Source organism: Copadichromis virginalis, linkage group LG12 (assembly GCF_057382275.1).
Source record: "Copadichromis virginalis isolate Kocher_CV1m ecotype Utaka linkage group LG12, C_Virginalis_male_GT1.1, whole genome shotgun sequence".
NCBI classification, from domain to species: Eukaryota; Metazoa; Chordata; class Actinopteri; order Cichliformes; family Cichlidae; genus Copadichromis; species Copadichromis virginalis.
The window spans coordinates 25,744,497-25,761,661 of NC_140629.1; the positions used below are offsets into that span (position 1 = coordinate 25,744,497).

General features: G+C 38.5%; 1 protein-coding gene across 3 annotated transcripts in view; it reads left to right on the forward strand.

Moving 5' to 3' along the window:
• Positions 1-17,165, forward strand: part of grid2 (glutamate receptor, ionotropic, delta 2) — a 560,888-nt gene that overhangs the window by 385,967 nt on the left and 157,756 nt on the right. For all 3 annotated transcript variants that reach the window (XR_014923374.1, XM_085475651.1, XM_085475648.1), the window contains exons 5-6: positions 4,046-4,099; positions 11,067-11,240. Coding sequence is in view for 2 of the 3 variants with exons in the window: in XM_085475651.1 (XP_085331777.1) it covers positions 4,046-4,099; positions 11,067-11,240 (228 nt within the window). In the remaining variant the exon portion in view is untranslated. The remainder of the gene's footprint in view (positions 1-4,045; positions 4,100-11,066; positions 11,241-17,165) is intronic.

Here is a 17,165-nt window from a genome sequence, read left to right on the forward strand (position 1 = left end):
TTATAATGCATTGTGTCACTCCATCAGTTTGTAAACTTCTTTATCTGTCTCTTTGTTTCGCTTTCATCTGTTCCTGCTTTCCTAAAGTTTCTCTTCTGTTCTAGTCCAAGTGTCTTTCATATTATGATTCCAGGTGGAATGAAGGGTTGTAGATGATAATAGTAATCACAGACCCCTATGTCCACACTCAAGCGCAGACCGGCACACACTTGTGCACGCACAGGAACACAAATTAATTACAGTGATCAAAAACCACACTTGGATGAACCACAGTGGACTGTGAAAGAAGAAGAAGTAGAAATGGATCACTGTGGTTGTGTTTATAGATTTTTTTTCTTTGTGTGTTTATAAATTCACAGCTTGTGCTTGCATGTTCAAATGTGAAGCTGGATATGCCTAGTTTGGAGGGTTGGCTGTAGGCTGTTTGCTTGATTTGATCACAAATAGTGCATGAAATTAAATGACACTACTAATTTTTAATTTAGAGCACTTTATTCAATAACAACACCCACTCTCTCACTTCAGGCATCATACCACTGCTTTTACATTCTTAACCTCTCACACAGAGTGCCCCACTATACAGGGAATATACAGCAGTCTGTAAAAGAAGTCGTATATCCTTGTTTGTTTGAACAGTTGTCTAAAATGTGCTGTATAGGCTCATATTTATTATGCGTGTGCATTAGCATAACGTGTGTGAGTAAAATATTAGCAATACGCCCTCTTTTGTCAAGTCAGACCTCAGTGTGAGCGGCAAACCCTGACACTTGTGTGTCAAGCTAAACCATTTGCCAAAATCAACAATTTCTCTTTGTTGTACTCCTTCGGGAGTGACAGGTGAGCAGAGGTCATTTGCAGGATCAAAACAGTGTTTGGTGGTCCCACGGCCGCTTGATAAACACGTACAAGACTGGTGTGCGCTGTAGCATGATGTTACAGATCAGTCTTAGTTCTCTGTGTGTGCTTTCAGACTTTGAGAAAAGGCTTACTTATATTGACACTAGGTGATTGGATTTGTCTCAGACCACGGAGCTGGTTTTAGTGCGATCTTCTGACTTCAGAGAAGAAGAACTGTGGCGAATTGAAGCTTTTGTGAAGGTGGGCCGAGAGGTCACAAGGATTTCTTTGCTATCACTAAAGGAATGATGCCCAGGTGACCCCCCCCCCCCTACCTTCCTCCATTGGTGGCACGAAGGCTGTAATGTTTTGTAAGTGTGTGTACATCTGGACAAATACACAAGGGCAAGCACACAGACAAACCAGCCTCGGGACTTAGCAGCAGTAATTGTTGTAGCTGTGGGTGTTTGGTTCTTGTGTGTGTATGAGTGTGAATATGTGTGTGTGTGTGTGTTTGTCTGAGAGAGTGTATTGAACAATTCCAACCCCTGAGGAGTCATGTCTAGTTCTATGAATCTTCCATTTCACTAATTAGCTTAAAACATCTGTCCATACGGATGCTAGAGGGAGGTCATAATGGGAAAAGTGGAAGCACTTACTACAGAACCAGCAGTAGTTGCGTACAAGCAGCGACACCAGACAACCACAACACTGAAACCGCTGACAGGTGAAGATCATTTATCAGCTCATTACAAAGTAATATTCTGCTGTAAAAACTTTGTTTGTGGTCTACTACCCACGTACTATCTGGCTTAGCAATGTTGCAGTCCAAGCACATTCACTTTCCCATGATCTTGAATAAAATATCAGATTAAAGTTTTTCATATTTAAAAAGCGGAAATATTGCAAGCAATCCCACACAAATACTCATAATTAATACCAAGAGAGAGGACTGCAAAAAAGGACATTAAGCCAGAAAGAGAGCTGACCAGAAAAGTTGAGTTTGAGAAACCTGTGTTGTCTTTCTCCCCTCTCCTTTTTGCCTTTATCGCTGCCCACTCATTCAATTTTTCAGTGGAGATAAACAGAAACATTGTGACAGGACAAAACGACAAAAACCACATTACTTACATTTCAGATCCCGTACATGGAGGGGATAAGTGAAAGTAGAGGGGAACAGAGGTTCTGACAGAAAAAACTAAAATTAAGAAAAATATTGTGTCTTACAGCTCAGTCACTCCGCCTTACACCTTGTCTATGTCGAAACTATGTTTTCTGTCGAGTGTTTTACAGCAGCCTTCTGTGTTATAAGTTTTATGGCGATTCGGTGGGAGATTAAACCATTATTAGCCACACACCGCCACCCTCTCCAGCTGTTGCCTTTTCTTTAAAAAGTGATTTATGGCGTGATGTTCTATAGTCACCTAGACAATTATAGCTAATGATAATATGAGTGGCACTCTATTTTTACTCTGGGATTGAAGGGAGAAGGGCTGAGAGCGAGCGAAGAAAAGGAGTAGGAGCAGTCACAGAGTGAGAAGTGAGTAATTAAAGCCCGATGATGGGATGAGAGGTGAGGGGAGAGCAACGATAAGAGAACAAAAATTAGAGGGTGGTTCTGGGAGGATGAAAATGAGAGACAAAAGAGGTAAAAAGCAAAGGTGAGTGTTTTTGACAGAAGAAAGTCAAAAGCAAGGTAAGAGTACTCAACCCTCTGATCTCTGTTCAGTCTGTTCAGTAAATGTTTAATTTTGCAGTTCACCATGACATTGCTTAAGATGCATGGGGTTGGCCATGACTCAGGTTTTAGAGCAGGCTGTCCAGTAGTCATGGGGTTGGAGGGCTGATCGCCTTCATGTGCCAAAGAGTCCCTGGGAAAGATACTAAACCCCATGTTGCTCCTGAAAGCAGGTAAACACCTCGCCAGCTCCAGCCCTTTGCCAGTGTGTGAATGGCTAAATGAGAAACACATAACAAAGCTCTTTGTGGATCCTAGCAAAGGTTAAATGGGATATAAATATAGTATGCATAATATATAAATGCTAATAAGTGCAGACCCTTTACTGTTCCCGTTACCAGTTTCTTCCTTTTCCCATCACATAATTGTCTTTTTTTTTGGGTGTTTTGTTTTTTTCTGCCACTGATGCAAACCTCGAGCATTTATCTACCACAACTGAACTAATTGCTAGTAAGTGTAATGTGATTACTGACTTTGGTAAAAGTAATGAACTAGATTACTGTGTTAAAGACAAAGCTAATTAGATTAGGTTCAATAGATCAATACCAAATACTCCAAATACTAATGAGAAGAAGTCTGTTGTTTTATTCAAACACACACTCACACACACACAAACAAAAATATCTACTTATTATGTCATTGATGTCCTCATATCATATGTCATTGTTAAAAGTGATCACAGACGAATAACACACACGTGCACACACACGCACACACACACACACAAAGAACTGTTACTGCTATACGTATATAGCAGAGCAGATTAGCCTTTTAATAGAAATGTACGATATGTGCAAATATACTGCAGGTATGTCTGAAGTTCCAAAGGTTTAGCCTTGACTATAGTACTGTTCTCTCTCTGTTCTCTGCGGTAGACAGCCCTTTTCCAATGTGTCCTCACTGCAGCGTTTAACATTTGTGTAGCTGCTGGTTAGATAGACACATATAAATATTTAAGTTGCACTTCATGGAGACTGTTTTGTTTTTCTCTAGGCTGAAAAACACACAATTCTGAGGCATTTTTTGTTTGCCCCTGATTTTGTCTTGTGTTATTCGCACACACAGAGATCACTGCAGGAGGAAAAGCAAATGAAATCCCCTCAGAAGTTTGCCTAAATTGTGTAAAGTGATAAAATACTTGATGTTGAAGGCTGTATTTGGGTCAGGCAAGCATGACTACATTTGCATGTGTTTGAAAAGATTTTTGACTGATACCTTGAGCACCTTTGATAGAAATTCTGTGTCGAGCTTCACACCTTCACGCTTCACCGTTGCAGCTTTCCACTAAATTGTTTACCATCATATTCACACTTTAGAAGTCGTGATTCACAATGACAGTAGCCTTTATATGAAAGTCTGTAATAATTTATTTTACTGTAAATCATAAAAAGCCTGACCACTGTTGCCTTTGTTGGTCACAGAGATTAAGCGCAATTTAAAAAGAAAATGTTGTGTCTTGTGTTTTCGTAGGTGGTGGAGACAAACCTGGTGGCCTTCGATTGTCACTGGATCCTGATTAACGAGGTAAGTGCCATGACAGTGTATCATGTACTTTGTATGCTTTGTGTTGACCTTGTTCTTTTATTTATTCTGTGAATACTTCTGGCTGTATATCCAAAAACCCTTTTTTGACTCCTATCTTTTGGATATTTGAGAGAAAACTTGGCTCTTTTTGTTTCACATCAGTTTTTACAAAAACACACATGCCATCGGTGGATGACCTTTAAAAGTTCACAATCAGTTCTAGTTCAATGCTTTTTTGGATTAACAGTTGTAGACAAGACCAAACAGTTCACAAAGTCAATTTCCTGTTCCTCAGAGTGTACAGTTATCACCCTGTGTATTTCTCTCATCCGTGTTCATGATCGCTGATCAGAGTGAGCGCTGGTCATAAGCGAAACATAATGAAACTTTAATGCTGGCTGTAATTTCCCATTAATTTGAATAGGAGCCGATCTTTGATCTTGCTTCGCGAGAAATGCCTTTTAGAAAAACAGCAGAATTAGCTACATTTTTTGCGTGTGCGTGTGCATGTTAGGGGGTGTATGTGCACTACAAGCTAATGCAGTGTGTCTTGGCAGCCTCGGGCATTACAATGAACTTGCAGGGCACAACAGGGAGCCCATTCTGCCACACACTAACAAACACACAACCATATACACAAGCAGATACATCGGAGAAGAGCAAAAAGCAGCGTACACGCAATGTGGGACAAAACAAGAAAATATATCTAGATGCTTGAGTGTACTGTAGTTTCTCTCTTTTTCTCTCTCTTCCATTTTCAAGCCTCTAACTGTAGCATAACACTGCTGCTAACTGCTGCTAGTCCTATTATTTGCTCGGTTATGCAAAGAGAGTGTTTCTCTTCATGCATTGGAATGCATGACATCCATTAGAGATTTTGAGACTTTGAGGCTCCAGTAACACTTACAATCTCCCCCAGTACCTTAGATAACCCCTCAACTTTTTTTTATTTATTTATTGTATTTTCTCACTTCAACAGAGTGGAGGAAACCAAGGGAGCCCTGGTTTTTATTCAACATGATTGTTCAGATGTAAAATGTGAATAAATCAGACCAAAACAATGACTCTGTTTTACTTAATTACTTCAGACAGGGCTTTTTATGTCACTTATCTGCTAAATAAAATAGAATGCATATCATAATGTCCATTTCCCATGTACCATTAGGGATTTTGACAAAAGCTTGCTTTTACAAGATGTCTTAGTATATTTTGTTTTTCTGATGGCAATAACAAGCAGCCTGTGAAGAAGACTATCATTATTTAGATGCCTGTTTGGCTAAATACGGATTCAGCGGCCTAATAAACTATACTTTGCTTTCAGTCTGAGTTCTTGGACCAGTCACATAAATGTAGGCTTCTGTTACAAAAAAAGCAAAGGAGGGAACACTGGTGAAGTCCTGAAACTGTAAGCTGTCATCTGGCAACATTCTAGCCTTTTATTAACTGCTTAAAAATTCTAAACAAAGACCGGTCCACGGCACAGCTGTTCTGTTTTCCTGCCTACAGCAGGAACAGAATAGGTCTATATAAGAGCATGGCTGCATGTTTTACATCTAAAACCAAAGTGGAAATGTTTGGACATAATGCTCAGTGCCACGTTTAGCGAAACACAACAAAACCACACCACAAATACCTCATAACAACTGTCAAGCACAGTGATGGAGGAGGGATGTTTTGGGTTGTTTATGTGGCCTCACAACAAACCCCGTACCCATCTCCTTACTCTTCGTACAGCTTTAGAAATGGCTTATAACCTTTTCCACATTGATAGATGTGGAAAAGGCTTTGTTTTTCATTTGTTCCTGAATTTCGTGGGATCGCAGCATGATGTCTGGCTTTTAAGAAACTTTTGGTCTACTCCACTTTGTAAAGCAGATCCTATTTTAGTGATTTCTTGATTGAGAACAGTGGCAGTAATCAGGCCTGGCTACTGCCACTTAAATTGAACTTAGCTTTCCAATGATGTCACACCAGAGGGGAGTGCAATCACTTTTTCATACAAGCCATGGAGGTTTGGATTTTTTTCCCCAGTAAATAATAAAGACCTTCATTTCGAATGTTTTTGTTATCTTTGTCAAATATTTACATTTCTTTGATTATCTGAAATATTTAAGTGACAAACATACAAAAAAAAAACAGGAAATCAGGAAGGGGCCAACACTTTTCACACCAGTGTGTGTAGTAGATAAAACCGCGTTTCCAAAGAACAGATTGGAATGAATGAATGAATCATTAGGTGATGATAAGATCATGAATACGTTTGAAGCACCGCAGCTAATATAGATTCATTCTCTACAAATTGCGTAATCATTAGCTATTCTTTTTGTACTGCCTGTGGTTTGTTACTAATTATAAATTCATAAGCAAAACTCAAGTAGCTGCTTGTTAGTTATTTAAAAAAAAGAAGATAAACCTTTACTTTGAGGGTAGCAAAAAACAGTGGTCAGGCACCTATGACTTTAAAAAAAGCTCATTTCTAAGCAATTTCAGACTTTTGTGAATGACAGAGCTTCTTTGTTTCCTATATCTCTTTCTCTCTCTCACACACACAGTTTTTTTTATGCTAAAAATCAATGCTTACCAAGTCTCCCTGCATAAAATGTAAAAATCAAGACAAAAATATAGTCATAGATTTCTGTGATGCGCACACTATATTCCATTGGCCACATGAAATGGTTCAGAGGGTGTTTAAAATAGATGAGCGGTTAAAATATTTTGTCATATAGAATGTCCTCTTGTACTTCTTCTGTGGAGAATGAATATTCCTATGTGTGAAAGTCCTCTCCATCCCTGTAGATTATTATGGATGAGAGGGTACTGTATGGTTGTCATAACTGTGCTTTATCTACAGCCAACAGTCAGACAGCCCCACTGAGGGGGAGTTCACAGTTCATAATTGATCATCCTTCCTTTACCCATCTCCTTTGCTCTTCTCAGGAGAAGAGGATGAGGGGTGTGGGGAGAAGAAGTGATAAGAGATGTTCATGACTTCTCTTTCTCTCTGTTTGCCCCTTACATTTTGGAGGATAACTCCACTATTGACCCCGCTCATTCACAATTTCCCCATTATTCGTTATTCTTGATCTTTTCTGTGGTCGTTCACACCCGTTTCCTTTTTGTTCTTCTTTCGCTCCATTCGTCTGTCTCTTCTGCCTCTCAGAGGAAAAATGCATAGTAATAAGATGCTTTGAGATTAGCATTTTCTGTCAATTTGGAGCTTAACACGTCACTATGAAAGCCATGTAACTGGAACTATTCGGATTTTCTTTTTTTTTTTAAATATAATTGCTGGATTATGAGGTCTTGTCCAATTTAAGAACATTCTACAGACTTTCGCATAATTGAACTCTATTAAAGCCTACTGTGTGGTGGTTAGTTTCATTTATTGCTCTTGGAAACAGATTAAGGATACAAAGTGACTCTAACTTAAGGCTGCAATCTCAGCTAAGTTAAAGAACAATTTTATTTGCTGCTCCAGAAGGACTTGCTGGGAGAGAATGAGTCTACATTTGTGCATACTGTGTCCACAGCTTGAAATTGCTCGCTATGACTTCAGCTATCTCATACCCTTGTTGTTAATAAGTGGCTACGCCGAAACTGTCGGATCTTTTTTTTTTTGCCTTGTTGAAGGAAAACGTGGCACCTCTCTCATCCACCTTTCCCTGCATGGCTTGGAAATCTGAATTAGAACACATTTGATCATAATTCTGTCCTTGCTCCTGCCTCATAACTTGTCTGCATAGTGTTGGTGTGTTGTGTGTTTGCATGGTATTTCACTTTGCCGCAGATTTTCTCCATCATCTTGATGCGTTCTTTCTATCAACCTTCTAAATCTAATAGAATTTAAGGATTTAAAGACTTAAAGTACATTTCTTCTGTGGCCGTGTGCTACAACCCTCCCTTTCTTAACACTAACGGCAATAGTTTAAATAATATGATTATTAGTTAAATCCCATTTTACTTTCTTTTACCCTTCTTTGCTTTTTGAAGCCTTTATGGATGTAATGCATTTCTTAAAGATTTAATATTTATCTAGACATTATCAGATATGGGATGTTAGTCTTATCACTTCCATCATGTCTAACATTCACATTGTAATACACTGTGCTTACTGATCTCCTATCACCAGCAGGTAGGCTGGTGTAATACAGCAGACTGTAGTGAATTTTGGGTTATACTTTCTTCTGAGTATTGCTTTGAACAGCTTCATTCATCCTAGTCTCTCTCTTCTTCATGCTCTTTTTTTTTTTTATTCTTTCCTGAAGTGAACATGTGAGAAGACTTAAAGCCAGAGGAGATTATTATGGGCACTGATGGGCTCAGCAGTTGAGTAGCGGAGGACAAACAGAAAACCCCCCCAAAAATAAATAAAAGTAGCTTTCTCCTGTCATCCAAGAGAAATGAAAGGGAAGGGGAGAAATACCATGGGGAAAGAAGTATCTGGATAAGGGTAAAATGGTCGACAAGAATGGGGATAAATTGAACGGATTTGATTTACAGAGTAAACAGCTCATGATGAACTCCAGAAATTAGGTTTAGGGCATTCTGGCTGTCATGACTGACCTAGTGTGTTTAGTTTGAGGTAGCTGGCCTTGGTGTGTAGAATTTAAGCCCACAACACCGACATAAGGACCAAGTGATATTGTAATTAAATGCTAATCTTTAAGAGGATTAAAAGGAATGAGTGATAAAACAATCTCACCTTTGTTCAGTTGTTGGTTAGGACTAAAAGACTGAGTAAGTAATTTGAAACTAGACAAAAATGACGATGGGCATGAAAGAGGGAATTAAAGAATTAAAATTTTGAGCTGGTAATTAGATAATGAGCAGTAATTATTTCATGGATGTTTCAGGGTCATTGTTGTAAATCCAACTCGAACCTCACCCCTATTTTAACTCAGTGTTGCAGAGGCATTTAGCGTTGGTCTTATAATGTTTTGATTGAAGAAGTCCATGAAAGGTTAATGGTTAGTGGCCTGAGGGAAGGTTGGGGTAAAGTGAAACTCGTGAAAAAGAGCGAAGTGATTATATGAGGTTAATATCAACTGTGTAGCAGTACCCTCTCCTTCCCGAGACTCTAGGGTTGTAGATGAGAGCATGTGTGTTTCTTCACGCCGGTCTACTGTATGTGCATCCATGTGTCATATTCATTTTGTCTTAGCTGTTAAAAGGCTAACAACTTTCAGAGCACTGAAAGTCACACTGGGTGATGTCACTTTAGTTTATCCCCAGGGAGATCCGGACAAAGAGCCAAACAGAACATGACAAAGGAAGAGGGACAAATCCCTGTTTAGAGGGCAAACCTCAAACCTCCCAATTCAGTGTGTCTTTGTCTCTGTTTTTGCTGTGTGTTGGTTCATCTATATTTGTTTGCATTTGATCCTTTGAGTGGTGCACTCTGGATAATTTTTGTCTACCGATCTTTCTTTGCATGCCCTTGACGGCCTGCTGTGCATCTTAATTCTCTTTCGGCCCACAAATCTGCCTTTTTAGCAATTTTCAGCATTTTCTCTCTGCTCTGGATCTTCTTTTTTTTGTTGGCTTTGTAATTCAGTCCCCTTCAGGGTTTTATGTCTTCAGCTGTTTGGGATTTTTGCCACGTTTTCACCCCTAAGCCAGCAAACGGATTCCTTATTTGGACTGTTTAGAAAGTATATACTTCAGAGCGCAGAGTGTTAATGCAAGGTTAAACATGTTAAGTTGTTTGAGTAATTTGTCAAGGTATAAATTCCATTCTTTTGTTGTTAACTTTTATAAATAATTGAAATCCACTGTAGAACTACATCTGGTTCCAGTAAAATATGACCACAGAGGTAAAAGTATAAAAAGCAGAAACTTGAAAATCAACTTCTAAGCAGAAGCAAATGAATATTTTTGTGTCTGGTGGTGTGGAGATCTAGGGGCCATTGCAAAGGCAATACATCATCCTTATTAGTGCAGATGACACTGGGTATACCAATAAAGTCCATATAAAACAACCTCTAATCACCATTGATCATATCCCATGAGGACTCACGGGTCTTAATGGACGTTAATTACACTCAATTAAAATCCATTCCTATTAGTCAATGAAGTGTGTTATCTATAATATTACCCTTCACTAATACAAAGTGTGTGTGTGATGGATTGTTTGTGCATGTGCATAATCTGAGTCCTTTCAATCCTATCAAGTGGACTCAGGTGCATACACAAGGGAATCATAAGGGTTTTTCATGATTGTACGGCTTAAAAACAGTCTCATAAAAAAAAAAAACTGACTGATTTATGCACAGACTGGCATGGGCACAAAAGACACATGAAATCACACACAAACACAATCACTGCATACACATACAAAGGAAGTAAAAGCTGTTTCAGTTGATGGCAGCATTACCTCCACCAGGGACGATAAACGTCAGTTCTCATCTCATCACCACATGACCCTCTGCATGGAGGATGGATGGAGATCCATGGATGGAGAGCGGGGGAGGAGAGTGTGTGTCCTAGGGCTAAAATTAGCAGTGATTCCTCCCCCAAGGTTTTGCAAGGACATACAGAGTACGTGCAAACGCACATGTGTGCACATAACAAACATATGCGCACAGTCAGGCCAACACGCAGATATTTTTTACCCTTCTCTCTTCCTCTTTCCATAGGCTGACTTGTACCTTTCATATCTAATAACTATTTTTGCATATGATGTAGACAGCTTTTCATCGCTCGGTGTGGCGATAACGAGAAACATAGGGTATCTAAAACAAAGCCTAACTTTTACTTGTTTAGGAATTAGATCTGAGGCTTTTGAGGTGTAATATTCAACCATGTTTTTCTATTTTTGCTTTTATTTTGTGTGCGCAGTTACAGTTCTTTTGTATTTTGTTCATGCTGGCTTTATGGCTGCATAATGAAGTTGTTAATTTCATACCTACATTTACTTCATCCCTTCTTTCCTCTCCTATACCTATTCCTCTATTCTACCCTTTTTCAGGAGATCTCGGACTATGACTTGCAGGAGTTAGTCATGAAGTCTATCGGTCGGCTGACGTTGGTGCGCCAGATGTTCCCAATGCCCCAGAACACAACCCAGCGCTGTGTCAAACACAACCATAGAATTAACACTTCCCTCTGTGACCTTAAAAACCCAAAGGCTCAGCAGCTAGAGGTGAGTTGGCAAGTTATTGATTTTCAGTATTATGTTGAATACTAGCTTAATTGTCCAAATTCTGTTGCTCACTGCCAAGAACACTTTTCTGTTATTTGTGAATTTTTTAAGTAATACTCAAATATGTGGCATGACTTGCATTTGTTTTTGTTTTTTTTTCATACATGTCTTTTATATTTCAAGCTATGAAATAAATAACTTCAAAATCAACAGGGGTTCATTACTCAGAACAGTTATTACACCCATTAAGGAGTTGTGAAAAGAGTGCTTGATTTGAGAAGTAGGCTTGCCTAATGTTACAGAAAGAAATCAACAGAGGATTGATTATAACGTAACAGATGACTCACTGAAAAATATGTGTATTCTAATAATTTGTTTTTAATTTTTAGCTGAAAAATTGTGCAGAAACGGTTATTGGCTGACGTACACTCACAGCGAGCAGAAAAGTTGCTCACAAAAACTGTCAACAAAAATCAAGCTATTGTAGGGAGTTGAGATGAGTGGCTTGTGGCTTAGTCTTTGACAAGTTGTCCCCTTCCAGTTTAATTAAATCGGGTAAGAAAAGATGGATGTTCAGTGGGAATACAGTCGAGTCGATGGAAATCTTTGCCCCCAGTCATTGATGACATTGTGAATGAGAATAAGTGACTTTAAATACACTTGGTGTAGCTCTAGTGTATCATTAAATGCAAACCTCTAACACATTCTGCTTTTAATGATGTAATTTTTTTTGTTTCCTTTTGTTTTGACACTGTCAAGGCAGATCGTTGTCATGGTGAAGTTTTACTTGCCAACTTATTGTGCTGAGTTGCATCCTGTTTGCATCGCTTTACCTTTGATGTGTATACAGAAATCCACCTGCTCCAGTCCACCAAGTAGCTGTGCATATATTGTTTTTTTTTCCACATGTGACCACAAAAACCAAGCCATGATGTCCACTCTCTATAGACAAAAAAGCATGGCTCAGTGGCAAACAAAAGATACTTCTATATTTTGATTAAAAATCACAATGGTAAAAGAGAAGAATTGTAAAACTCAATAGCTTTTGATTACAATGCATGTGACTGCTTGATGAGAGTTTGACAAACATAATTTAAAGGAAGCACGAGAAAGAACATTCTCTGGTCTGACGAAAGAAAAGCTATGGACATTTGTATTAGCTATGGGAACTGAAACTTGTATGAAAAGAAGAAAAGATGAACGAAGCCAAACATACATTAGTAAGACATGGTTTAGCAGACTACAAGCCCATTTAACATCTGTGGAGACACCTGAACAGCCTTTCTTTTCAAATCGATGCAGCTTGACAGGCTCTTTCATAAAGAATTGGAGAAACTGTACAGTTCCTTGTATGGAAAGCTGACAGAGACTTACCCTACACTTAAACCTAAAAGTTATATCTGACAAAAGAATGAACTGAGAATCCGGTCTTTAAGTCGGACGTAATTAGCTGTGTCTAGGCCCAAACTCCGCTGCAGGTCCCTAAGTCAAACAGTCACTGCAGCATCACTGACTAAATTCTTTCATCTGTAATAAAATGATCAGTGTGGCTGCTCTACCAGGTATAACAATTAAGTTTAGCATCCAGACATCCATCAAAACAGAATTCATGAAATTTATGAAAATTAGAAGTTAGCAGGGAGTTAGCTCGCTAGTTTCAATCTAAATATAAATATACCATCTTCTGACTGAGGGATTTCTGAAACAAATTAAAACGTACAGCTCTGCTACCACTTCCAACATAAATGAAGACAGGAAAGTAAACAGCAGTGGCATTTGTAGGGTTAATGAAGTTTGGCTAGTATATAACAATGTGCTACGTGATTGCTAGCGACACAGCTATGTTAGCATAATATAAAAAGTGAAGCTGGAGGATGAACGCTAACTTTTTTCCACTTGATAAAAGTTAACGTGAGGATTCTCAATGGTCAGGGACAAATGCAGTCAATCAGGATGCTGTAAACGGACCAAACTTCAGCCAGGAGAACAACTGCGATAATCCATCAACAATACGAGGTTAGTCATTCATATACTGCTGCATGGGCTGGGCTGTAGTTACATCCTAAGGTTTTTTAAAACTAAGCTTTAAACTGAATATCCAAAAGTTGATTCTGTTCATCTGGACGTAGCGTTTTCAGTGGAAGAAACGTATCGTCACTCATCCAAGTGACTTCTTCAGTCTTAGTTGACTGCAGGTTTCCCCAATCTTATGAACAGTACATTTGCATAATGTACTGTTTATAATGTAACGTTTCTTCCACTGAACGCTACATCCAGATGAACAGAATCAACTTTTGGAGATTTACTTTCCTGGATGATTGAGAATAAAAACCGAGAGAGGCCGACAGTGATCACTGACTGTTTTTAGGTGCTTGTTGAGATTAAATAGAACAAGATAAAAAGCTTTAAAACATGTTAAAAACACAACAGCCTTATTAAACACAGGGTAGTTTGGGCCCGGAAGCAGGATTCATCATGTCATCACCTAAAGACCGGATATGTTTATAAAAGGGAAATTTCACATTTTGAACTTCCAATAGGTTTCCAGAAAATTTCAGAAATTGTCACTTTTTCATTTCCACTTTAATTTCTCTCTAGAACAGAACAAAGTGTACAAAAAGTAAAAGGATCTTTAATCTAGTACAATGACAACTTTAATTAACTTTCATTTCTAATGAGAAAAATCTTAATTTTAATAATCCTAACAATGTCACCAGAAACAAGTTTTTGAAACTTAAGGGACCACACTTAAATGTATTAAAGTGCACTTGCTATTTTTTTTTCTGTGACTCTCAATGAAGATGATGCCACACCCCAATTTGTGTTTAGCAGCAAAAAAGACAAAAAGACTGGCCATCCATGAAATGAGCCTTATGACCCAAAACTTCCCTTCCCAAACTAATGAGGCAGGAAAGCTAAATAAATAAAGCCTTGGAAAAACAGAGTACCAGGACCTTCATCCCAAAAAGAAAAAAATAAATTCCCAAAGAGAAGAAGGGGTCTGGAGATGCTAGACAGCTCCTTGGTCTGGGTGACAGAAAAATCCTTTCTTAGCCTCCTTTAAATTGGGGCAAGGCAATTATCATTTACTTCGCCCGGTCACACCAAGAAAAGAATGAAGAGATAGGTATGGGAGTAGAGAGATGGGAGCAGATAGGAACGAAGGAAAGTGGATGCAAACACAAGGGGGAGGGCATGTAATTATATGTGGGATGGCTGTATTTAATTTTGACCCATGCAGTAGATTCCAGTATCATTACATATACTGGTTCACACTATGTCTGAATAATGTGGGTTTATTTAAACAGAGACAGAAACTACTATGGGCAAATGTTCCTCTGCCTTGCTCTGTTTTTGCATCTTTTAAACATGCAACAGGTGTTTCAGTATGACATTTAAACATGTCACTTGATCCTAATGCTTTGAATTACAGCAGGCCTCCTGGTTCGATGTTGTCCAGTCATCCATCCATTGTTACTGAGGCTTTTTTTAACCTGTAAAATTAATAATTTTTGACCACATCCTTATGCAGTTTTATGTAAGACCTCACATTTCATTTACAGTACGGCAATGGAAAACACAGAGTGACAGTTTATTTTTCCATCTTCACATTTTGTTTACTATTTTTGTAAATGGCCCCTGGGGTGGCAATACATACGCAATATATGTATTTTTTTTTATTTTTATGTGACTCATCAAGCTGCCATCAAATGAACAGAGAAAAGGGAGCACAGTCTCATTTATGTGTCAAGACAAAAATATCAAATTAAATTAATATGCTGTTGATTTATGTAGAAGCGCAAGACCCTGGAGGAACATGTTTGATGAATGTTAGAATCACATTGAAACATTTGGATATCTGGAAGAGTTTGTTTCTAGACTTTTGCCTACTAGCTGCTTGTAGACATTCATAGAGGAAAGATAAAGAAATGCATGTGTTTATGTAATATAGGTGTCAACATGCAAGTCGTTTAAGTCAAGGGCAATGTGTTTTTGGGTGTCTAGCGAAAAGAGTGATCTCAAAAGTCATGCACTTGCTGCATGCATGTTCATTTCCATATGCAGACTGATGGATGGCTGAATGAAAAACAAAACAATGATGAGGATGAGGATGAGGAGGACATAAGAAAGAGCGAGTGGGAGAGAGCGAGCTTGAGATTGAGGAAGCAGATCAGCTCAGCGGTCAGAGAGTGGCCCAGAAGCCCAATTTCACACTGCAATGAAGCACATCAACTCAGGCTGACCACACAAGCACACACACTCTCATACAAAGCTTGCTCGGAGAGCCGAAACCAAGCTCCCCACGGAGCAGTAGAGTTTCCCTTTAATTTTAAAAGAAAAAGAACGATAAAGAAAATCACCACGTGGAAGACATAAAACAATGCTGTGAAAGCTAAGATACTTTGAAGGAAGTTAGATGTGAGGAAAATTTGGCATGTCCTTTTGTCCTGACTGTCAGTAAACAATTTGATAAGCAGTAAGAAAGACAATATCTTTTGTTATCCTTTCATCCCCCATGCCAACTTTTTAAGAAACCAAGAAACCTGGTTCTATCCCTTACATTTTATGATTTAATGTTTTTATTCTGTATGAGGTGTACCTGTAAGCTTGGCTGTTATATACTGTGAGGCTTTGGCCATGAATGTCTGCGTCTGAATTACAATATCCCATCTAATATGGGTGGCTGTAGCTCAGGTGGTAGAGCAGGTCATCTACTGATCGGAAGGTTGGTGGTTCGATTCCCGGCTTCCCCTAGTCTGCATGCCAAATATCCTTGGGCAAGATACTAACCCAAAATTGCTCTCCGATGCATTCATCGGAGTATGAATGTGTGTGAATGTCAGTTGTGCTTGTGTGAATGGGTGTGAATGGGTGAATGCACAAGTTGTGTAAAGCGCTTTGAGTGCTCAGAAGAGTGGAAAAGCGCTATATAAGAACTAGTCCATTTACCATTTAATATAAACAGCTATGTTTTCATAGCTTTCATGTTTTGCTGGTTGTTGTTTTTTTACTTTAACAATATCTGAAGATTATTCAGTGAATAACATCTTTGACCTGAGTTGGAATGAATCAACCACAAGGGTTTGTTGCCATGCAAAAATGGCTAATTATAGTGCTGGGATAAAGTATTTGTCCCTGTCTTTGATTTTTTTAATGTTTGTCTGACTGGCATGTTTCTGATAATTAAAGAATTTGTATTATTAGACAAAGATAACCTAAGCAAATACAACATTATTTTTATGTGATGATTTCATTTGTTAAGGGAAAAAAGCTATCCAAACTTTCCTGGTCTTGTGTGATAAAAGTAATTAGACCCCCCTTTTAAATCACGAATTAAAAATGTAATCACATTTTTCTAGGCGACATCTATCAGCCTGAAAGGGGTTACAAAAGTATTTGTAAGCCTTTGGAACACTAGCAAACCACACTGAGAGCCATTATCCACAAATAGAGAAAACTTCCCAGGAGTGACCGGCAATGTTCCCTCTAATTTTTCACGTGTCTGAGCGAACACACAAACTCCCTGAGCGGTCCCTTGGACCACTGTGAGCGACATCAGACGTGTGCACTGTGGTCACTCCAGCATCGAATCCATCCAAGTTACATGGTTTATTAAAATAATCAAATTACAGCATTTATGTACTTTTAATTAACTGCTTTAGCCCACTTACAATGAAAATGTAAAAAAAATCTAGTCATTGACCTGTGCAGTATGTTAACACTATTGGAAGTAAAAATAACTTGAACTCCAATTTTGAAAACACAACTTTCTTTCTTTTTTAAAAAAAGCTCTGACTTGTATTATGAGTCTGTGGTCTGGGAGAGAGTCTGTAACTCTCTGTCTGCAAAATATAGTATATAATGACCAATGCTGGGCAATTAATTATATAGTTACTTCTTCAAAAAAGTAACTCAGTTTGGCAA